Consider the following 25,485-nt stretch of genomic DNA (forward strand, 5'->3'; position numbering starts at 1 on the left):
TGTTGTAATGAAGAGAATGTTTTTTATATTTGGCAACAAAAACACTGATATCTGAGAGCATCTTTTATTTGTTTCAATGATGTAATAAAAAAGCAAAACTTCTCATATCTTAATTAGATTATGCAAATTGAATCTAAAACAAATGACAGCTAAATTTGCATTTGATCTCTGATTTTTTTTTTTTTAAGATGGAAAAGCAAAACAATTAGTGGTTTGATACTACTGCACTCACAAACAATAAATGGTGAACGCAACCTCCAAACAAATGTCAACTGGTGCAAGACTAAAATTCAATAATGTAAAAACAAAGCATAAATTAAATCAGTTTTTTTTCTTTGTAGATTGCAGCTTTACTTAAACTGCTACAATATCATACATTAACATATGATACACCCAGACCCTAGCTATGACATAATAAAGGTTAACTAATTCTTTAAATCAAGTCAGATCTGAATCTGTCAGCTTGCCAGGCTAAGTCGACATTCAGTCAGCTTGCCATTCCCGAGAGCTGATGCTGAGACATGACAAGCCAGGCAGATAGATGAATAGATGGATGGAGTTTGAAGGTCCAGCATCCATCACTTGCCAATCCTTGATGCCGTCCCTCTCTACATCCACCAGTACAAACCCTCGTTGTGGAGACCTACTGTAGTCAAATCCTGCAGGGCCTGAGCACCATGTCCTGTCAGAAGCCATGTGCTGTCTCTCAAAACACTGGTCACTTGTCAAAAGAATGCACTGTTCCCAACAGAGCTGCACATTGGTCAGTTTATAGCCCTACTTAACTACACGTTGATATGATTAGCATCACTAGGTTTTGTCAGTAACAAATGATAAAGTAAATAATTTACCAAAATAATTCATCAAAGGTTACTCTCATTTGCCGTCATCTTCAAAGAGCACATCACAAAAACAAAAATATATCAGTTGCACAAAACTGATTACATACTTTGGACATAATCAAGATCACAAATTCATCCTTTAATCATTTCAAGTTCACCCTACCCCCAACCCCTCTGTATAGCCAGATCCTTCTTTTAATTACTAATTCATTTCCACAGACAGTGAATGTGGAGGCCTCCAGGTTATTTGCCTCAGAGAGCAGCTTTTCTGTCTCTGTTGCTGCCAGAGCCCTGTCGCCATGGTGTCACACAGCAACAGTCACCAAGGAAAATTGTCATTAAGATGGAGTCAACGTGGCACTGGTGAGAGGAGGGGTGGCACTGCATGCTTGCTCACAGCAAGGGGCTAATTGTATCAATATGTAAAAATCTCTAGCTGTACTGAAGATTTGTTAATACATTTTTGATCAAATTAAGTCATTGTAGTGTGGAGGAGGAGCAGACACACTGAGAGACGACGCAGGGGTCGTATGAAGAGCCGTGCACAGCTCTGAGCAAGCAAACTCCTCTCATTGTTTTCTCAAATTGCTTTGGATATGAATGATCATTAGAGGAGTGAGAGATTAGACTGTTTTCCAAAGGCAATAGCACTTGCCCACAGCTGACTTCAATTTCATGTCTCAATGAGACTCCATTGAGGAAATCAAACACTGCTGGCACGTTAAAAGCAAACCTGACTCTGTAGGTTACATCTCAGGAATCCGAACTGCTCAAGATCTTGTGAGCTTTGGTGACACACTGGTGAGATATGCCGTCAAGCTCTAAACGAATGGCTAATCCACACATGTTCTCACTCATAGGCGGATTTGGCTGGAGGATCAAGGACAGTGTGGAGGAGATGGACACTATCCTTGTTGACAGTACCTTGACAAGTGTAATCCCATATAATACACACTGGGTAAACAAAACACCAAGCCAACCGTGCAACCGCGGCCCACACTTCCTCCGCTCTGCCTTTGAATTCAACATTCTTTCTGGCTTTTAAACAATATGAAAGAAGTTCGATTTGTAGCTTTACAAACAAGTGCGAAAAATGAATACATACTAGGGTTGGACCAATGGACGATGCCATCATCTATCGCCAATGGCTGACAGTCATCGACCGCTGAGCCCTCTACGATCATAACATCATGATTTAAAAGCCCTCTCTCCCCTCCGCCCCCAGTCCACAACAACACTGGGGCGTACCCTGCCACACACACACTACCACACACACACACAGACACACCAACATGGTATGGCCAGCCAGGATCAAATCTGCATGCCACACAGTAAACTACACTAAGCGCAGATTGACATTTGCCAAAGACAGTGGAATTACAAAAAGACAAAAATTCAGTGGTATATTCTATTTTTTAATTTTTGTAATCAGATGATCTGCTTAATGAGGTAGCTTAAGCACAGGCTGTAGGGAGGAAAAGTAAGAAAAGACTGGGTGAATAGCTGAGAATGGGCTGTAATGGGCAAAATTGTTTAAAAAAATAGAAATAGTAATTAATATCAAACATATAAGATATAAAATGTATAAAAGAAAGATGGTAGTACCTTTATAGGATTAGCCCATAAGACAAATCCCGCTCAACAATGATATCATCGTCCATCGCAATGTTTCACTGTGGACATCCTTATAGGCCAATCTGGTAGACCTAAATACATACTACCCACATACCAGTATATTGTGTATACATGTAAACAACACAACAATCACAGACATCTGCACACATGCATCTACACATAAACAGAGACAAGAGAGGTACACAGAAAAAGTACTGCACATAATCTGAGAGACTTCAAATGCTTTGAAAGAGCCAAGTACAACAAAGCATCATGAAAAACACCAGCAAGATTCGTCATTCATCACAGAAATCCTTGGTCTTCCTTCATTAATCCATTACTTACCTTCTTACAGTGATATTTTCAATTGCCAAACCAGTAATGTGGAGAACAGAAACTGATAAAAGACAACAGGATAGTAGAGCTTAAAGGAGTATTTGAATAATTAGTCAATCAACATGTTATATTTATTTGATCCATTGATCAAAACAAAAATGTATAATTTCCTTTCTGTAAAACATAAAGGATTTTGTTTTTTCGATATGTAATATGTAATTACATATCAATATGTAAATTTAATATCTTTGGGTTCTGACAAAAGCTAAGACATTGCTTTTGTCCCTTGCCAGTAATTGTGGCCAATTTTCCTTATTTTTTAGATATTTTATGCACTAACAGATGAATTCATGAAAAAACCCAATAGATTAATTGATGATGCAAGCTATCTACAGTTTACTGTGCATGAAACATTAGGCTTTCCCAAGTAAGCAATTACACCCTTTGCGGCCACCACTGAATTCTATATTTTCCAACCACCGGCACCACCTCTTCATGTTGTGGGCCTTGGAGCCTTACCCTGAGGGCCTGACTGTAGGGCCCAATGTTGGCTGGGGCCCAGTGGGACAGGCTCTGGACATGCAGAGCCTCTTTCTGGTGGAAGCAGCCATCCTCCGGGGGCTTGGTCCAGTCATGCAGCAGACAGTCCATCTGCAGCAGCTGACCAGCAGGCAGAGCAGCCTGGACACATACCCTACAAAAGAAAAAAGAGGAAATGTGGAGTAAATGTTTGAATAGATAATAGAACTAATGAAGAAAAGCAAATGCTTTAGAGTTTGAACAATAAGAAGATGTTCCCAGGGAGAGGTCTGTATGCATGTTTACATTTTTACCTGGCTGGAGGGTTTATGCCAAAATGTTTCTTGTAGACTGTGTTGAGTGGACCAAAGTCTTCCATACTCCTCACATACAGGTGGACCAGGATAATGTTTTTCATCTTCCAGCCTCTGCTGTCTAACTCACCTGCACAAAAGCAGCACATTAGAAATTACTGAGGTGTAACATGCTGTCCTGTAAATTACCTATTAAATCATGTGAAATCTCACCTTGGCTAAACTAATTTACACATATTTGGAAAATGTTGTTATGAAAATTACCACATAAAATTAAACTTTCAACATCGAGAAACCAATATACTCCATATATACAATCCAAATGTGGCAAGTTCACAAAGACAAATTGGTAGGTTTGTGACCAAAAAGATGTGTTTCATTGGGTAATCTATACATTTATTCTAGCTAAGCATTTTTTATTCTTATTTTGAAGATACAATATTTAAGTTTTATCTAATGCAACCGGCAGGGTTACCACTGGACACATAGTCTAGGTCAGTGTGCTGGCATTTGCTTTATTCAACAGCAGTTTGGGACAATGTTAACTTAACTCTTTTTAGTTTAAACTGTCATGGTCAGAGCTGTGCAATACCTACCAATAATGCCAATCTGTTCATTCAGTCATTTGAACACTATCCCTCTTGTAGTTAAGAGGCGGATAGTGGAAGCTGTTTTCTGACATTGAAATCCACTGAAACTGCTTTAAAGTGGTAATGGTGTTTGTCCCCTTCTATAAAATGCAGTCTGATGACAGTATGCGTGCACATCGCAGGCTTTGGATGCAAACACAGGCACAAGGGCTCAAAGCACAGCCTTTCTCCCTACAATCATTTGAAAAAGCTTCAAGTTTGTTTTTCCTTTGCCTACACTAGCATCTGAGACTACTTCGCCCTCATACAAAGAGGTTGTTCATTAAATATTAACTTGTTTAATATTGTCTCTGCACTGTGAAGGCTGTTCAGCCGAGCACCACGATAAACATTAAATATGCTTTTCATCTCTGGCTCCTCTTTCTCCATCAAAAAAAGAGAAAGAGAGAAAAAAAAGACTGAGATACACTGTAAAAGCGTACACTTTTAAACTTCTGCAGGGCAAAAACGATAACCCACCCAACATGACTGCACTCTGTGTGGGTGTGTTTAAAATGTGGCTTGGTTTGGGTTAATTTGAAGTGCTTGCCCTTGTTTGGTGGCCAGCTCACTATTACATTTTTGTGATGGGCCGTGTCTCTGACACACAGGGCTTTTCCTGCTGGGTTGTCAAGTACTTTGGAATAAGGAGTGACTTCTTAAGCTCTGCCACACCACCTCATGTGTGTTTAGCTAACACAGCAAGAAGAAAGAAAGACACCCAGGGGACAAAGAAGTTTTCCCCATATGCTTCTTTTTTTGTTTTACAGCCTAAGTAAGTAGTGTAGCACAGCAAGCCCTCCAGAAAAGCTTTTCTGAGCTGTTTAAATCACCCCCAGACAAAGGAATTATGTATCCCCCCTTGATCATATCAAAGATCACATCTCTATTTGATCGAAGAAAACATGACTTATTAAAGGTTAGTTTACTTGTGTGTGTCGTTTTGTGGGCCGTTTGCTTCTGTGATTTTTAGAGGCAAAAAATAATTTTCTAGTACACCCTTGTGCTTTTCCTGAGCACAGAGATATTTAAAAGCATGTCCACAGCTTTGGCACACCATATTCTTCAAAAACATCCACTCTTTGGCTCAATATTTTCTCTCTTACACTTTCCCTTACTTTGCAACTGTATGAAAGCTGTGGATGTCTGGCCCTGGATACCAGGGTCTTGGCTCTGAAGTCCGTTGATGCCAGAGATCCACTGATAGCCTCTGGTGCTTCTTGGTGAGCAGGATGGAGGGAGACCTGCAGGAAGAGATACAATACCATGAAAAGGAAGAGGGTTAACAAGTTTGGAATTGAGCAACTACTTTGTACTGCTTGATTTAGACTTTCATTACAGGTTTTGTCTTCCCTTCATTGATAACCAGGGGATATGTTGTGTGAGAGGTAATTTTGAAAACATCACGCATACATGGTTTATGTCAAAAGATGAAATGAATTCAGAGACTGTCACAAATACACTGCTGAAATGACAGCTCTTGTCAAACAATCACTCAAAAATACTAGCATCATGTTTGGCCGCATGACACAGATTCAGGGAGCACACACCACACACACAGATATCATCTGAGACACACACACACACACACACACACACACACACACACACACACACACACACACACACACACACACACACACACACACACACACCCACACACACACACACACACACACACACACACACACAAATACATACTCCTGCGTGCATGTCAGCACGTGCATGTCTCACAATAAATGAATCTCACCGTGGCCCTGCTGACAACTAAGGTCACAATCGGATGTAAATTCTTGGTGGTTGTCTTCAGCTTGATCAGCATATTCCACCTCCTCAGTCATCTTGTCAATGGCGCTCTGGCAAGGACAACTACCATGGGGCAAAGCTCTCGCCACCACATCCTGCAATAAAGCACCACAGGGAATACATCAGGCCAAACGCCCACCAAAGAGCGCACAGCTTTTTGCAAAGACAGACAAAACGCTGTATAATTAGCCAACCTTTTCAATGCCCCACCGAGTGGGCTGTGTGTGTCAGTCTTTCATGACAAGGGCCCAGACACACATAACTTCAAGGTGAATGAATATGAAACAACATGCTAACATATTCGTGGCTCAGGCAAGTGGGGAGTGGTGTGTTCTGATACTGTAGATTCAATCATGCTGGATGTCAGTCAAAACTCATGACTGGATGTGTGAGACATGTTTTGGATTTCACCAGTTTTTTTCTTCTGTTTACTTATACTTATGCCTCTACACGAGCTACTTTAAATAACAAATCATTACCATTCTCTAAGGCATATATATTACCTGCCAAATCTTGCTGGGGCGTCATGCATTTAAATACATATTTCATATTTCAACGCCCCCCCATCACCCTGCCCAACACTCATTCACCCCCCTCATCTGCTGTCAACTGCATTAGCCCATATGATAATCAAATTAATTATACTTCAGCCCCTCTCTTCTAGCCAGCATGAAAAATAGCTTGACTAGCATTAACGGAGGGCAAATGATGGTGGTCCATCCCCACCCCCTGAGCCCGGTGCAGTTTCCTCTAGTGCTGGTGTCACCGCAGATCTGTCACCCTGACGAGAAGAGTTTCAGAAGGCTGAACGAGGGCAGGTTCTCCCCTGGTTGCCCACCCCTCCCCTCCCATCGCAGGCCCTGGATCTCCCTGCTCTTCTCCCAGCAACCTAGGGGGGGCTACAGGGGCTGTGGGAGCGTGTGTCTGTGTTTGTGTGATGGGGGTGGGAGCGGCAGTGTGGGTAGTGACAAAATATATAGCTTTAGGGAGTGAGGCTGCAGGGTCACTGAGGTTGTGGGATGGGGGTATGTTTTCTGTCCATAACAGCCCCAGCCCCCACCCAACAAGAAGATGCACACCAGGCTACAAATAGGAACACACGCTCTCTTGCACACAAACAAACACAAACTCAAATGTACACAGTATTGTGTGATGTGCAAAGAAACACACGTGCAAATCCCATGATTTACCCTGGAGACCTGCATAGCTACAGGCTGATAGCATCCCTCAACGTAACCCTTATACTGTTAACTCGCTGCTGCAAATACGACATACAAGCAGCACCTCCTGTCGCTAGGAACATTCGTCAACTAGTAGGTGTCTTATTAAACCTGACAATTTGAACCAGATTAATTAAAAACACACATAAATAAGGTCATTGTCTTCATCACAGCTTTCTGATAATTATTTAAGGATCCTTAAGTTTTGCAAGGAATAAAAACGCTCCAAAGTGTCACCCCTCCAGTCTGCGAAGCCCCATTGAGTTCTGATATACCAAAAGCCAATCCCTACTGCTTCCCCGCAACCCCCGCCTGTGTCCGCTTAGCCAGCTACCTGAATTCAAAGTGCCTTAATGTGAGCAGACATGTTTATTAAGCTGGGCCTAGTTTCAGGCTGCAGTGAATATTGCAGACGTCAAAGTAGGCCATGTGGGGCTAGAGGAGAGAGTGCGAGGGATGAAGGGAGAGACCGAGAGCAAGAGTATGCTAGAGAGAGACCCTCTGGAGGTTGATCTGAACCCTGCCCTACAATGCTGTGTTTCTCTTCTCCTCGACAAAGTTATCAGACACCGAAGGGTTTTGTTCTTGTATTTGTTTTGCCCTTGGAGTGGTTTAAAAGTAATCAACCACAAAACAACTCACACTTTTGTTGTAAAATTACTGATTCAGCATCGAACGGCATTGATCCTATCTGCAAAACAAGTCATAATCTTGGATTCTTTCAGAAGTTGGACTCACACTGACTTTGTTCGCGGTGTGCATCTCGGTGAAGCGCAGGTAGCCAACTGGAGCAAAGGCATCTGCTGAGTGGATCACTGTCTCCGCTGCGTCACTGCAAAAGACATTAAAAAAAAATTAATCCACTGTGGGCAACATCACCTTCCAAACTTATTGCAGCCACATGCTGAAAAATGGTAACGATGATCTAAGACAAATATTTGTGAGTTGGTCATGCTTCACTCACATAACAATCTTCTTTTTGAAGAGGGGGCAATCGAGGGTGAAGGTTTCATATTCACCTCCTTCTCCACAAATGTGGACGCCATACTTCTGGGAGAGCTAAACATCAAAAACAAAACACCTACTTTTTTAAAATTCTGTATTTCATGTAAATACAATTTATTGTATACATTTTACCCAAACTTTCAATTTATAGTCGACAAACACAATACAAGTGAGTCAAAAGTTAAATATTACACAAGCTTTAGATTATAAGAGTTTGCCATGTTTAAGAGACAAACTTCAAAACCAATGGCAACACTGCTGTGAAAGTGCTAATTGTACAAGAATATGTTTGGGATGTGTTCTCACGATAAAGCAGTATGTATACAATCATTCTCTAATTCAATTAAACTTAAAGAAAATGTGATATTAAGTTTTGTATTTGGATTAGGAACTAGACATGAATGCGAACATGTAAGAGTTGGGTTAGCATAGTATCTATCAGTCTATGACCTGTTTCAGATAGGGCTCCATGTCAGCCAGAGGTTTCCCCAAGTGCTTCTCTGGATCCAGGCCTGGCACCCACGTGGGGAACGCACACAAAGGCATACAAATATACACACACCGATACACAAAGACAGAAATACACACATAAAAACAATTGCACACGGACACACGTACAGGGAGAGAGAGAGAAGTCTGATCAGGAACAGCGAACAGTGATTGAAGATGACAGGCTGGGAGGTTTACAGGCAGTCACACAAACACACATGTAAACCTGCACCCTCGATCTATTTGTTTGACTTTGCAAGTAGTGTACACAGATCTCTCCGGGTAAGGGCAACAGTTTTCAATTGCTGGCCGCAGACCCCCCGCACCCCCCCGCGCCAGCCACCCCCTCATCTTGTTCCCTTTGAGAACATAAACTCTGGAAAGAGATCTTGTTTATTTGCCTTTTCCCTCCCCTTCCCCTGAAATGGTGCATGGAAGTGACTCACAGGCATGGGAGAGAAAAGAAGGAGGGGAAGAGAAGGGTGGTGGAGAGCTTGTATGCATACCCAGTGGTGCCACACTCCTAAAATATAAGCTCACTCCTCAAACAGAAAAAAAATACAATTTAAACCAACTAACCAAGTAGACTTCCAGAAAAAAAAGAGCCATACCCTCCTGCCCTTTTAATAAGATATACCATTTTATACCATACCTTAGCACTTTTATCAGACTTATTTAGGGATAATGTACATATTAGCAGGAAGAAAATGGTGCACTTAAACAGTGAACACCTTACTCAGCTTTTTCAGCATTGAAGGGTTTTACTCCTTGTGACACTAAACCCTGATTCTTCCAGGCGCCTGTTCCTGATGGCACTATGCTGAACTCCGTGTCACCTTGTAAATAAGTCCTTTCACAAAGAAAGTGCAGGCATGTAGCCTATGTTTTCCTACTGTACATTGTTCAGTGCTCACACCAAGAGAAAACAAATGCCCCGAGTACCAGGTGCTTTTACAAAGAATAGAACAATAAAAACATAACAGGACATGAATGTAAAATGCTAAATTTTAGGAAATTCCAAACCCTGTAGTAACATACTCAAGCTGCCATGTTTATCGTAAAGCACCTTAGTGTTATCTGAAAATATGAGAGTAAATTTCCTGAAAATGAACAAGTGCATCTACTAGTAGTAGCTTGCTTTATTCACCAACATTTCTTTCTATGGCTGCCTATTAACTGATTGATATAATCATGGACAAGTTACTGAAGACTATCACAGCGTGATGTGCGGTTGTGACTAAGCCACAATACTTTCACTAGATGAAATATTGTCCCAGAAATAATTGCGATAAATGGTATAATTGTCATTTTAAGACCATTTTATGCTACTGATAGAAAGATAACATAATAGTGTAATAATATAAGTACACCTTTTCAAAGAGCAATTAACTAAGAATTTCAGAAATTGAGAAATGTGAAAAAAATCTTTCCCCTGAGGTGCAAGGTTAGTTGAAATTGCCTGCACATGTGCCATGTTCAAGAGACAAACATCAAAATCAATCGCAGGACAAGTACATGTACATGTAAAACCACCGCTTTCCGCTTTTTAAAGATTTTACCAGCAGAAGCAAAAATTGTTTTTTATCAAAAATGCTGAAACCTCCTGGAAACAACCTGTTGAAACAGGTAGACAGATCATTTGCCCTACTAGATAGACCACACAGGATTACTTACACTGTTTATTACAGCATCCTGTTGGCTAAAATATTGGTGACATTCTTATGTAAACAAATCGGGATTTTAACACCTTATCAAGTTAAGCAAAAATGATCGAGGTCATGAAGAAAAAGGTCAATTCCTTCACACTCTCATCACCTCTGCAATGATTTATTAAAAAAGAGTCAACGTTTCGGTCGCAATGCCCTTACTCGAGACATATCAATCATAAAGTGACAAAGTTCTTAAACACAGTATAGGGAGGAATTGAATTTGGAATTGGATCTTTGGAGAATTTGATTCTCTGTACCACAAGAGAGACTAAGCAAGCAGCGTAGATGTTTCATCCTACTATCATAAGCCTAGTTATGATACCACCGCCATTGCAATGAAGAACTATATTGTCCCGAATAATTTCACTGGTACTGTTCATCGGCACGTTCATGTGTTTAATTAAAGGAACAAAGTTAATCGTAATGAGAAAATCTCTCTTCTCACATGGCCTGACAACCTCAAAGGTTAATGTGTCATCCGTGGCCCCATGTGGTGTAGCCGATGGGAGACAAGAGTGGAGAGATGTGAAGGAAGGACGTTGCATCCCATCCTGGGTGTGGAATGTGTTGTTGTGGTTGCTTAGCGACAAGGTTCACAGGAGTTACACTTCCGTGTACACAGAACAAAAAGTCGGGTTGTTTTTGCTGGTCACATTGTGTTAATGTAACGTGAAGCTCATAAAATGAGCAGCAAGTAAATTTAACAAAGTGCCAGGTGGATTTATTATACTTCTACACTGGGCTCATCTTAATCCCAGCTGTCTCTCTCCTCCAGGCCCCAGTGGTCCAGCACTACGGGGGAGAGAAGGAGGCCCACATCGGTGGGAGGGAGAGAACGAGGGTAGAGAGAGTGTGGAGGGAGAGAATGAGCAGACCCTTATTCTCTTCCCAGGAGATCGGTGGTCTTAATTAGTGTGAGAATATCTAATCTCAACATCCTCTCATCTTAACCCTGCCACAAAGGTAATAAGGAGACCAAAAAAACCCATTAAAATTCAATCCCATTTAAATATCCTCTTTAATTAGTCATGCCTTTTAACAAATTTTAATAATTGGCTCCGAATTGCTGAGGGGATGCCGCCTTTTTTAATATGTTCATTAACTTTCCCTTCTCTTAAATAATATATGATACATGATTTGATATTTACAAGGCGGGAAGAGGAGGACAGATATTGAGGAAGACAGGGGTGAGTGATAAAATGATACAACGATTGCATTAACGTGAAGGTATTTTTCCCAAGACCACTTAGCACTTGTTCGAGTGTTTTCTTAATTGATCTTCCTGACTGACTTAAGGTTACTGTAACCATTTAGATATGAAGATGGGTGGAATGGGCTTGCAGTTGTACAATACACGCTTAAAGTATAAGGCTAGTAGCCACCAGTGTGAGCCTTCAGCGATCTAACACCACTCATTTACATGATCTTCACATCTCTGTCTCCTCTGAACCTGTTTTACAACTTGACCTAAACCCAATTACCTAACCTCATTATGCCACATTAAACCCAAATAAGCCCACTAGAAGCTGCCATTAGTCTGCCGCCAGAGACAGCAAAACCGCACTTTGGAGAGAGAGGAGCTTCCCTATGAGAGACTGAGAGGAATGGCTCTCCTTTAAAAGGGCTTTTTACCTTGTATTATCCTATAAAACTCCAATTAAATTCAGTGAACTTTAAAACCAGGGAGTCCAGTAATGAGGGAGAGCATTTTTAAAAACCTTGTCGACATTTAGGAGGTTTGAAATTAGCAAGGAATAAAACGTTTACCAGGAAACCAAGAGTCATTTAGAATATCAAGCTAGTTTTTCTTCTGTGAAAAAACGGTAAAAGAAACAACAAGAAATTAAAGCCGCAAGCGGCGATGGCGGGCCCTCGCTCACCCATGCCACCGCGGGGCCTTAGGCATGGCGGGGCTGGGGCGTGAAGCAGAAAGTGAGAAAAAACCTGGAAGGAGGCCAAAAATGCAATGTTTCGTTCATCCAGTAGGGGGCAGTCACAGGTAGTTACACATATGGTCTGGTGTGGTCTGGTGTGTTCAGGGCGGCCACTCATCAGTCATGTGAAGTTTGGAGTGAATTGGACAAAGCATGAAGGAGTTATGAGAGGTTGATGGTTCATCCACCAGGGGGCAGTAGAGTGTAACAAAACACAAGCGGTTGCGTTCAGGGTGGGACAGTGATTACACATGTGAAGTTTCGTGGAAATCGGACAATGTTGATGCAAAAAATGGCACTTCCTGTTTCCACTAGGGGGCGACACGAGTGAGATCGCCTATGAGCGAATGGAGACGTTGAGGTCGGCACCCTGGACCTTTGTACCAATTTTCAAGATTATACGTGTTCAATAAAGCCATCAAAAAGCCAAACGTATTTTCATGGCGAGGAATTGATGGTAGCCACGCCCCCACAGGGACGCCATTACTCGTAGCTTCACAGTGTTCATAATGTAGCTTCACCAACTGGTTCTGAATGAAGTTGATTGGGCAAAGTATGTAATTTTAATGAATCTTAGTTAACTTCCTGTTACCACCGGGGGGCGCTATGAGTTACGTGGGAAGTTAATATATCGGGACGTTCAGGGCGGAGCCATCATCATGTCCAGCAAGTTTGAAGCTGATTGGATGAAGTATGTGGGCGTGAGAGCCACTCGTATGTACATGGCGAGCACGCCAAAGTTAGTTGAGCCCTGGCAGACACGCCCTTTGACCTACGGATGCGCAGAGCACAACTTAAGCTCAGCTAGGTCTGGAGATGTTGCGTACCTAATTTGAACTTGATCGGGCGAACGCTGTGGGAGGAGTTAATTTTAGGCGGGAAAAATCAAAACCAAAATTGCTGACTTCCTGTTGGGTTAAGGTCATGAGGTCAAGAGGCTTTTTTGCATATGTGGGTATAATACATATGTGTACCGAATTTTGTGAGCATAGGACAAAGTTAGCAAAATTCCCTATGGGCATTTTTGGACTTTGTAGGGGGCGCTATTCCGCCATTCTGCGTCGACCATGTGCGACCACCCAAAAATATCGAATTTCGGATGAGGCCGGACATCCGTGCAAAAGTATAAGCATTTTCGAATTTGGGAAAGGGGCGAAATTGGGGCACGAAATGTCGGAAGAATAATAATAATAATAATAATAATAATTAAAGCTGCGAGCAGCGATGACCGGGCCCAAGCTCCCTCGCCACGCCACTAATGAGCGAAACTTGGCGCGACGCATCTTCCAGGGCAAATGGAAACAAACAGCGCCAAAATCGCAAATTCGATTCAAAATGGCCGACTTCCTGTTGGAGTTAGGGTATGGGTCCAAGAGACTTTTTTGTGCGTCTTTAGAACGATACATATGTGTGCCGAATTTCGTTTGTCTACGTCACTCTGGAGGGAAGGGCTCAATTTCCTTAATCTTCTACGGGGTGCAGTACCCCCATTTGGCCAGCGGTTCCTGTTAAATGGCGAAACGGCAAAATTCCTCACATCGCCACGAAGCAACCAAACCAGTAATCAAAAAGATTTTGATAACTTTTCATCTCCAATGTCTCAAGATGTTTCTGAGTGAATTTGAAGTCGGTCAGATTAAATCTCTAGGAGGAGTTCGTTCAAATACGAGGCGTGGAAATCGCCCAAATCACACATATTTTTCAAAATGGCCGACTTCCTGTTGGGGTGAGGCTATGGGTCCAAGAGACTTTTTTGTGCGTCTTTACATGATACATATGTGTACCGAATTTCGTTTATCTATGTCAATCTGAGTTGAGGGGCTCAATTTTTTTTGGATTTTCTAGGGTGCGCTATTGTATCCAGTAGGTGGCGCTATGGAGCTAACACAGTATTGATACATATACGTGTTCAGGGTGGGACCTTCTACATGCGTGATTAATTTGGTGTAGATCGGACGATGTCTGTAGGAGTTATAAGGACTTCCTGCTTTTTGGCGAAGGATCAAATGGCGAAGGAAATTGTCGGCGCCGCCACGCCCAAACCAAATCCCTAATCAGAAAGGTTTTGATAACTTTTCATCTCCAATGTCTCACGATGTTTCTGAGTGAATTTGAAAACGGTCGGATAAAATCCCTAGGACAAGTTCGTTAAAGTACGGGGCGTGGAAATCGCCAAAATCGCACATATTTTTCAAAATGGCCGACTTCCTGTTGGAGTGACGTCATGGGCGCCCCATACTTTTTTGTTCGTCTGGACATGATACATATATATACCAAATTTCGTTCATGTACGTAAATCTTTCACATTTTTATCTTCGTTAGGGGGCGCTATTGAGCCATTTTCCTAGTGGGGATATGGGTCCAAGAGACTTTTTAGTGCGTCTTTACACGATACATATGTGTACCGAATTTCGTTTGTCTACGTCAATCTGAGTCGAGGGGCTTGATTTTTTAAATATTGTAGGGGGCGCTATTGAGCCATTTTCCTAGTGGGGATATGGGTCCAAGAGACTCTTTAGTGCGTCTTTACACCATACATATGTGTACCGAATTTTGTTTCTCTATGTCAATCTGAGTCGAGGGGCTCCATATTTTAAATTTTCTAGGGGGCGCTATTGAGCCATTTTGCCTAGTGGGGATATGGGTCCGAGAGACTTTTTAGTGCGTCTTTACACGATACATATGTGTACCGAATTTCGTTCGTGTACGTCAATCTGAGTCGAGGGGCTTGATTTTTTTAATTTTCTAGGGGGCGCTAGTGAGCAATTTTGCCTAGTGGGGATATGGGTCCAAGAGACTTTTTTGTGCGCCTTTAGACGATACATATGTGTGCCGAATTTCGTTTGTCTACGTCACTCTGGAGGGAGGGGCTCAATTTCCTTAATCTTCTACGGGGTGCAGTACCCCCATTTGGCCAGCAGTTACTGTTAAATGGCGAAAAGGCAAAATTCCTAACATCGCCACGCCCAAACCGAATCCCTAATCAGAAAGTTTTTGATAACTTTTCATCTCCAATGTCTCAAGATGTTTCTGAGTGAATTTGAAGTTGGTCAGATTAAATCTCTAGGAGGAGTTCGTTCAAATACGATGCGTGGAAAACACCAAAATGGCACCAAATTGGCAAGTTTGATTCAAAATGGCCGACTTCCTGTTGGAGTGAGGGTATGGGTCCAAGAGACATTTTAGTGCGTCTTTACACGATACATATGTGTACCGATTTTCGTTTGTCTATGTCAATCTGTGTCGAGGGGCTCAATTTTTTAATTTTCTAGGGGGCGCTATTGAGCCATTTTGCCTAGTGGCGATATGGGTCCAAGAGACTTTTTCGTGCGACTTTACACGATACATATGTGTACCGAATATGGTTTGTCTACGACAATCTGAGTCGAGGGGCTCAATTTTTTAAATTTTCTAGGGGGCGCTAGTGAGACATTTTTTCCGGCCCATTTTCGCGATCCTTAAAATATCAAATTTTTCGCCGGGTCGGACATGATTGCAAGTTTTGGTGAGTTTTGGGGCACGTTTAGGCTGTCAAAAAGGCGTTCGTTTAGGCAGAACTATAATAATAATAATAATTAAAGCTGCGAGCAGCGATGACCGGGCCCAAGCTCCCTCGCCACGCCACTAATGAGCGAGACTTGGCGCGACGCATCTTCCAGGGCAAATGGAAACAAACAGCGCCAATATCGCAAATTCGATTCAAAATGGCCGACTTCCTGTTGGAGTGAGGGTATGGGTCCAAGAGACTTTTTTGTGCGTCTTTAAATGATACATATGTGTACCGAATTTCGTTTATCTATGTCAATCTGAGTTGAGGGGCTCAATTTTTCTTTTCTTTTCTAGGGTGTGCTATTGTATCCAGTAGGTGGCGCTATGGAGCTAACACAGTATTGATGCATATACGTGTTCAGGTCGGGACCTTCTACATGCGTGATTAATTTGGTGTAGATCGGACGATGTCTGTAGGAGTTATAAGGACTTCCTGCTTTTTGGCGAAGGATCAAATGGCGAAGGAAATTGTCGGCGCCGCCACGCCCAAACCGAATCCCTAATCAGAAAGTTTTTGATAACTTTTCATCTCTAATGTCTCAAGATGTTTCTGAGTGAATTTAAAGTCGGTCGGATAAAATCCCTAGGACAAGTTCGTTAAAGTACGGGGCGTGGAAATCGCCAAAATCGCACATATTTTTCAAAATGGCCGACTTCCTGTTGGAGTGACGTCATGGGCGCCCCAGACTTTTTTGTGCGTCTGGACATGATACATATATATACCAAATTTCGTTGAAGTACGTAAATCTTTCACATTTTTATATTCGTTAGGGGGCGCTATTGAGCCATTTTCCTAGTGGGGATATGGGTCCAAGAGACTTTTTAGTGCGTCTTTACACGATACATATGTGTACCAAATTTCGTTTGTCTACATCAATCTGAATCGAGTGGCTCGATTTTTTTAAATATTCTAGGGGGCGCTATTGAGCCATTTTGCCTAGTGGGGATATGTGTCCAAGAGACTTTTTTGTGTGTCTTTAGATGATACATATGTGTGCCAAATTTCGTTTGTCTACGTCACTCTGGAGGGAGGGGTTCAATTTTTTTAATAATCTAGGGGGCGCTATTGAGTCATTTTGCCTAGTGGGGATATGGGTCCAAGAGACTTTTTTGTGCGTCTTTACACGATACATATGTGTGCCGAATTTCGTTTGTCTACATCACTCTGGAGGGAGGGGCTCAACTTTCTTAATCTTCTACAGGGTGCAGTACCCCCATTTGGCCAGCAGTAACTGTTAAATGGCGAAAAGGCAAAATTCCTCACATCGCCACGTAGCAACCGAATCCCTAATCAAAAAGTTTTTGATAACTTTTCATCTCCAATGTCTCAAGATGTTTCTGAATGAATTTGAAGTCGGTCAGATCAAATCTCTAGGAGGAGTTCGTTCAAATACGATGCGTGGAAAACACCAAAATGGCACGAAATTGGCACGTTTGATTCAAAATGGCCGACTTCCTGTTGGAGTGAGGGTATGGGTCCAAGAGACATTTTAGTCCGTCTTTACACGATACATATGTGTACCGATTTTCGTTTGTCTATGTCAATCTGTGTCGAGGGGCTCAATTTTTTAATTTTCTAGGGGGCGCTATTGAGCCATTTTGACTAGTGTCGATGTGGGTCCAAGAGACTTTTTCGTGCGACTGTACACGATACATATGTGTACCGAATATGGTTTGTCTACGACAATCTGAGTCGAGGGGCTCAATTTTTTTAATTTTCTAGGGGGCGCTAGTGAGCCATTTTTTCTGGCCCATTTTCGCGATCCTTAAAATATCAAATTTTTCACCGGGTCGGACATGATTGCAAGTTTTGGTGAGTTTTGGGGCACGTTTAGGCTGTCAAAAAGGCGTTTGATTTGACAGAACTATAATAAGAATAATAATAATCACTACGATTACAATAGGGCCTTCGCACCTGTAGTGCTTGGGCCCTAATAAACATTACAATTTCAATAGGGCTTTCGCCAGGCGACTTGCAGTCGCCGCTCGGGCCCTAAAAAGTACTGTATGCAGGACATTATAAGACAAAATACATGTTAACCATATAGTAGAAAGCGTATCATAACAAGTGAAATCTGGAAAACTAAATAAAAAAAAATAATAAATATCCACTTTTTAAAGTTAATTCTTGGACCAAAAGGCACTGATCTCAGATAAAAAAACATGTTCTCCTTGTGAACTCTACAGAAAATGCTGGTCTCATATTTATCCTTATAGTCAATGGCAATTATTTCCAGAGCACACTTTTCTACTAATTCTTTTTAACGATCATGATTGGCCTTTGCCCACCTTGAAGAGGTTGATTCGTATAAACCCACAGCAGTGAGTTACGTATTTAATTGAAACTGCTTGTGATTTTGCTTACTGAGCCCTAATGCTAAATTAAAAGCCTAAAGATTCAAGATACTGTCTGAGCTGAGCTGAGCGCAGTATCACAGACATCCACGGGTTGTCTTAAGATCTGGCATGCCAGCTGACAGCTCAGCTTTAATCCCTGCCTTCAGAGAGAAAAGGCAGAGAACATTGGATTCATGATGTGTAACATTTTAGCCTTTAAATGGATGAAATAAGCATCTCCTCCCTAGTAAGTGAGCTGCATCAGCCGTTAAACAACACTCTCAAAGACCCCAGCCAAAACAATAGCTGTTCACTATCACCTAATCTTCGCAAGAGAGAGCGAGAGAAATACAGAACGGAAGGGAAGAAAGAAGAGGAGGGAGGCGGCACCACACAAAGGATGATAAGATTAAGGTTATATGTGAAATTTGTCAGGCTCTTATCTGAAATTCAGTGTCAGTGAAGAGAATAATAGGCAGCATGAATTGTGTAGCAATTGCATCAAGATTGAATCTTTTCAGTCCAACATTCAAAAAAGGAGAAACTGAAGGTACTTACAATCACATTAAACTCGACAAAATTAACCTCAGGAAATGTTCAAATCTATTTTTCACACAAACACCCAATGTGTACTTTATTCTGAGATTTGTCAGGAGGTTAAAAAAAAACAGTTTAGGGCTACTTCAGCTGAACCTTGGACCATATACTAAACATTAAAATTGAATTGAATTGGTTAAGGTTAAGGTTTAACACCCAACAGGGCTGGCAGGAAAATGATTGTCTGGTCAGTTAATCTTTTATAACTTTGTGTTTTTTCTTATTGTGGCTTAGTCACTTTTAGGTAAACTGGATGTTATTCATTTTCATCAAAATAGGAGCATGAGCAATCACTGTGGCACAGAAAATGTCAACAACTGATAACATGAATTGATTGACTGCAAGTGCGAAAAGTTAATTTGGCCTGGGTGGGAAGACAGGCTACATAATTCCAGGAGATAATTGCCTCTTGTCTTTTTGCAGACTGCTTATAAAGTCTTTGAATCCTGTATCTGTACCTATAATCATCATGTTACAATCATGTAAGAATATCTTCTGCCTGCGATTATTTCTTTAAGAACATTTATCACATTTATTGCCTAATGCTTACAATTGTAAATGCAAGATTAAAATATTAAAATACTTCTAATATTGTAATATGACATTCTTTTTAAGTTGAAAAAATGCCTTTTGAATTGCCCAGATCCCACCTTCCACTTTGAAAAAATGTTCAGTAAATTTTCTTAAATGTCTTTGAACATTAATTGTACTTTAAGTATACATTAAATTATATTCAACATCCTTAAGTGGGTGAGGTATTCAGTGAAAGTAAATTTGTGACATAAATTCTCTTCTTCAAAGCACAAAGGCTACGCTCATGTGAAGGGTAAAAGATCATGCAGTGATAAAAGGTTTTCCAGTGGATAGACCTTGATTTCACACATGCCAATTATCTCCGGAGCTGAGGACCAATTAACTGCTGAACCTGTGCCCTCACACACACCTGCACTAATCAATCAATTAACTAATTACATGAATATTTAATGCTGGCTTTTGAAATTGCCAATTACCACAGTTAGCTCAAGAAATACTGCATTATAAAGAGACAGTTTCTCGACAAAAAAATGTGCATTTCTTTTTGAGAGAAATACTTTTTTCTAATTATAAGTATATTCTGACATTCATAGGCTTAGGTTCAGATAGTAAAATTTATTTCACTACATGCAATCTGGTATATTCAAAGACTAAAATCTTCTTTCTCTCTTTTGTGGTTTTAGGCTGCCATCGGCACGCAAATGAACACTTCTAGAAAATTCACTTAGAGGATCATCCTGCGTTTGGACAGCTGTCTTTTGACTACAGGGATTTGTCATCAACGAATATCCTCTCTTAAGAGAGTTTTTTTTTTTCTTTATCCATTCACTGCTAATTTCCACCTGTCTTTCTGAGAAGCTAACGAAGGAATATTAATCTTGAATGACTTCCCACCAAAACCCATTTCATACCACCATAGAATATCATAAGCTGTTTTGGCTGTCATTTCAGAGGGAGACTTAACCTTTGCCCCATTAGAGTTGTTTTTTTTTTCCTCCTCATGAGGTCTGCACAAGTAAATCCTTCCAAATCTCTTTCTTTGCTCACATACACACACACATGCAAACAGTAAAGGCCACCAGGTATGCCTTTCTGTCACCCAATCTCCCCTAAACATCACACCTCACTGCTCAGACCTGCTCCCACCAAAGCTGCAATTATACAAGTACTGCCTAAAATGCCTTGGGCGCTTGCACCCCTATTCAATTCTCTCCTTTCTAATTACAACTGCCTCGGGACAGGTGAGGAGTCAGGGGTGATAAGATCTTTCCTTTTTACCTGTAGCCAAAACACACATGCGCACAAGCTCATACAAACACCTTCATATAGTGGGAGGCCAAGATACACACTCAAAGACACCCGAGGTGATTTTCCTTTCTAATTACAATCTTCTAAGAAATGCAGAGAATTTGCTTTTAGACAGAATTATGTTTAGGGTAGATAGTCTGGCGGTGGTAGCTGGGTTACAGGGTGACTGAGGTCTTTAAGGTGGGGCTTTTTCTCAACGTTTATTATTCCAGAGGTGGATTTTGGCATTATGATTATGATAAATTAATATTAAATGTAGACTTATCTTGTTACAAGTGTAAGAAGAAGAAGAAAAAATAATAATTGTGACTTGTAAACAATAATTATAATCCCGGAGAATCCCACAAAAAAAAGAATTGCTAAAAACATGGATTCTGACATCATCTTTCCTCTGACAGGCATCTGACAGGTTATATTATTTATTACAAAAAAGTCCTTTATCATGAAACCATTAAAAATGAAAAATGAGCCCAGCAAATACAGTACAAAAGATAAATGGCTTGACAAAAGCATTCCACCAGAGGTTATTTGAGCAGTGTTAAAAGATATGCAGAATATCTTAAACGTGCCACTCAGCTCTGCGGGTCATCAGTCAGCTGTGGACCCCTTTTTCGACTCATTGCTACCAAAGGTGACAACAAGCACTTAACAGCACGTAAACAGTGTCTACCTGATGATCTATTGCCGTGAGTAGTCTGAGAGTAAAAAGAACCATTTGTAGCCGTAATTATCATTTATCACTGAGACCGTCAAAAGGGATCCGGCTGCACTGTCAAGTAGATACAGGTAGGGATCTTAACATCATGTACCCAAGAAAAGTAAAAGAGAGTTTTTTTTTTTCACTCTCCTGTTATTCAGTAATCTGATCTTCCTGTCCTCGGGCTCCAAAACAGGCAGGTAGAGAGCAGGTGACACCGCATTAACCTCCTCCCTCAGTGTTGTTGCAGTTGAAAAAACGTAAATGAGAGATACCTGATTTTCATCTTCACTTCACGGACCATGTGTTCTGAGCTATGCATAAGCAGAGAGTGCAGTATTTCTCAGACACAATGGGGACATGCGTCACTTATTGACAGGTTGCATTAATGTGCGGGGCAATCACCTGTGATTATTTCTCAACTGCCAATCCTCCCCCGCCGCCCCCTCCCCTCCTCCACCCACCCTCCCAATACTACTGCACACTTCTCATACCTCCTCCCCCTGTGCGTCTTATCTTTTCATATTGTTCTCTGCTTCAATACCTTTGCCGCTGGCACAAGTCTCAACACTGCTGCTAAGCCACAGATTAATGATTAGGGCATTACTCTGCTTGTCTCTCTTTTTCTCTTTTTTTCTCTCTGGTTACACCTCCCTTTCTCCTCCTCCTTTCCCTCACTTATCCAAATTCTGTCCCTTCGATCCCCACGTCAAACACTACTTAACCAACCTCCAGAGAGAGCGAAAAAGTAAAAAATTAAGTTAAAAAAGGGTGGCTGGAAAGAAAGAGAAGAAGGGGATATCAGACTGCTCACCAGCTGCCAGAGACACAAGAGAGTGAGACACAAACTCACCGAAGGCGGCAACTTTGATGAGAATGGCATGGAGGTCAGATGATATCATCTCGGAGAGAAGGGACTCCTGGTCTCGGCGCCACAGGTAGGCCAGGGGCAACAAACCTAGCCGCAAACATCTGGGGAACAGGTGAAAGGGAAGAAAGAGAACAGTAGGTTGTAGAAAAGGAAGGAGATGTAAAGAGGTTAATATTGAATATTTGCCAGCTTCAGAACAACTTCAAAGCCTACTGGGCTGGGTACCTCTCCATTGGTGGGAAGGCTGCCACCCTGATAGACACACAGCACATGCTTCCACCTGCCACCACTGCCAGAGGCTTTTTTTAAAGAGGAAAACAAACTCAGAAACACCATCTAAGCTGTGGCTTGTCTGTAGCATAAACTCGTAAAACACACATCCACAGCAGGTTACTGAGGTCAAAACGTCTTGACATAAATGCCTATTGTTCAATAGTTGACTGACAACAGGATTTGTTAATAAGAAGAGAGCTTTTGTGTTGCAATGTGTCCAGTCTATGTAGGTTTAGAAGAAAAAGAGAACAAAAAAAAGAGTACCGAAGACAAAAACAAAAAACAAAGAGAGAAGGAGTAAAACAAGTACAAGACATATGGGTATCTGTGTCTCTTAATGGGAAAGTACATTTTATAATACTAACAAAATCAGTTTCTTTACTTTTCTTCAAATATATATAAAAAAAAAAAAAACCTGAGCCACACTATAAAATCAAAGCTAGTCTAAATAAAGTGGCATAAACAAAACTTTGTGTGTGTATATGTATGTGTACGTGTTTAAACAAAACTCGGTCCAAGTTTGGAACACACAGTGAGGTAAAGACTACAGAGGATGTACTCTTTTCCTCCAGTGGGCCACAGAGTGTGCGTCATTCAAGCTCAGAGACCTAAATGCAGCGGGGGTGTGTGCGCACTTCAGTTAGAAAGTGTGTTCTTGAGCACGAGTGTGTGTGTGTGTGTGTTTGACTTACACATTTTCCACCCGGACCCTCTGGTAATCGGAGAGAATGGCCCCCACAGACACTGCCTCAACACCCTCCTTTTCCTGTGCGGAGAAAAAGATGGAGAAAATGTTTCTATTATAAAGTATGCAACGGCAATATGATGTCACTGTCTCGTGGGCCCAAATACTCTTTTCTCAAGCTACACTGGTATTCCAAAGTGTTATCTGAAGAAAACCACACAAACACATATAAGCAAACACACTCATACACACAGACCCAAAAAGACAAGGAAAACAGATTCCTGACGGCTCTTTCCTTTCATTGGACCGCAATCCTTCGGGGATGTTTACACTCTGGTCGTATCAAGGCCTTTGTGGTCCAGCCCATATCCCCTTGAGGTCTGCGTACACGGCTCTGTGAGTGAACATGTGTGTTTATGTGTACATGTGAGTGTGTTACTGGAGGCACCGGCACTACTGAAGGCAGTTCCTGGGACTTATCAGCAGTCTTGTATGAACACGGAGCTAAGCGCGTCTGGCCGCAGCTTTACAGATGGAAGACGGAGCTGCAGTGACAAACTTGAAGCATCAGCAGAGCATTGTGTCTGTGAGTGGCATGTATCTTTAATATTGCTGAGGGCTAATCTAATTGCTTTTCATATCATATTCATATTTCAGAAACAGTGAGACAACTATGCACTCCAGAGATACTGACACAGCCTTGAGATGCACTCAATCTTCTCTCTCAAACACAGGCTTGATCCAGAGTGACACAAACAAACAAACAAACACACGCAAATGGAAGGAAACTGTGTATGTGTACACACAAATATATACAAAGTCATACAACCCCCCCCCTTCTCCACCTCAGTGCCCCTCCCCTACAGACACACACCTGCAGATTCATTAGAACATTACATGGGCTGTAATTAGAATGAGAGGCAAGGGTGGAATCAGCGGAGAGATGCACAAGTCCCCACTAAATTACCTTGTAGCCATTATCAATTTCCCTGGCTACTGGTCCTTAAGATAACCCCCCCCACCCCTCCTTCTCCCTGTGGTCCCTTCCTGCAATTTTTCTCTGCCTGATAAACATGCTGATTAAAGCGAACAGCGTGTAAACCTTTGATACTTTCCTAAATGAAATCCATGCCCTGCCTGGGGCCTGACGCTGTGTTGCGACGCTCGGTGCCTCTCTCTCTCTCTCTCTCTCTCTCTCTCTCACTCACACACACACACAATCACACAATCACACACACAACCCCACATAGGCGTGCCAGCTAATCAGATAAAGGATGTGCTCTCTGTGTGTGTGGCTGCGTGCAGTGTGTGTGTGTGTGTGTGTGTGTGTGTGTGTGTGTGTGGTGTTTTTGGTACAGCATCGGATGGGAGTTATAATGGGGAAGCTCAACACATACAAACAGCAAGAATTTAACTCTTTGACCCAAAGTTAAACATCTTAAGAACTCAGGATTCAGTAAGTTATAATATCTCTCCAATGTGTCCAATGCTGGAATATACATTACAGTCAATTCCACTGCCCGGTGACAGTAATTAAGTCAGACTGATAACACTTCAGCCCTGCACAGAGCGAAGGGGGCTGCAGGCAGTGTCATGTAATTCTAGGTAAGCCCCAGGGCCAGCACTCTATTGTAATACAATGATAACCTTTTCCCTAAATACAACTGTCACTTCCTAAAGAGGCAAATTAGGAGGTAAAGAGTGGGATAAGGAGAGACAGAGAGAGAAAGAGGAAGAGAGATAGGAATGAGAGTGTTGAAAGGGTGCGCTGCATCAACACCAATTTGGTCCTTTGGCTTTAAACTTGGCAGAACCAGACTTGGCCTGACAGAATAACACAGAACCAGAGCAACAGTCAACAACAGCCTCGTCTCTGTGTCTCTCTTTGCCTCGCTTTCCCTTTGGAGGAAGTGTGTCGTAGGTACTTGGGCTTTGAGGTTCGACTCAGCCAATTAAAAGGCTTCTCTTTTCACTGGCTCTCATTACATGACATCATGCTGCCTTATAATTCCCAGGCCCACTCACCACTAATGATAACCCAAGACAAATTTCTCACACATCTCCATTGTTTTCAATGGCGGCTCTAGCTACTAGACCTTTTGGCAAACAGTTTTGGAAAATGATTATTTTTGGAAGTGGTCATGTTTTTGTCGCTATTATAGCTATCACCAGGAGACAGGCAGGAATGAAGGGGCAGCTAATGCTGTTCTGGACGTG

The 25,485-nt window shown here is 41.7% G+C and overlaps 1 protein-coding gene across 2 annotated transcripts in view; it reads right to left on the reverse strand.

The window, feature by feature from the left end:
- Positions 1-25,485, reverse strand: part of dph6 (diphthamine biosynthesis 6) — a 66,160-nt gene that overhangs the window by 26,050 nt on the left and 14,625 nt on the right. Inside the window, exons 4-12 of one of the 2 annotated variants that reach the window (XM_062441030.1) lie at positions 23,276-23,349; positions 22,293-22,411; positions 8,736-8,797; positions 8,245-8,339; positions 8,019-8,112; positions 6,005-6,155; positions 5,373-5,498; positions 3,626-3,755; positions 3,312-3,486 (exon numbers count right to left, since the gene is read on the reverse strand). In XM_062441030.1, coding sequence (XP_062297014.1) covers positions 3,312-3,486; positions 3,626-3,755; positions 5,373-5,498; positions 6,005-6,155; positions 8,019-8,112; positions 8,245-8,339; positions 8,736-8,797; positions 22,293-22,411; positions 23,276-23,349 — 1,026 coding nt within the window. The remainder of the gene's footprint in view (positions 1-3,311; positions 3,487-3,625; positions 3,756-5,372; positions 5,499-6,004; positions 6,156-8,018; positions 8,113-8,244; positions 8,340-8,735; positions 8,798-22,292; positions 22,412-23,275; positions 23,350-25,485) is intronic. The other variant, XM_062441031.1, reaches the window with a different exon arrangement.

The sequence above is a fragment of the Scomber scombrus genome, chromosome 19 (assembly GCF_963691925.1).
Source record: "Scomber scombrus chromosome 19, fScoSco1.1, whole genome shotgun sequence".
NCBI lineage: Eukaryota > Metazoa > Chordata > Actinopteri > Scombriformes > Scombridae > Scomber > Scomber scombrus.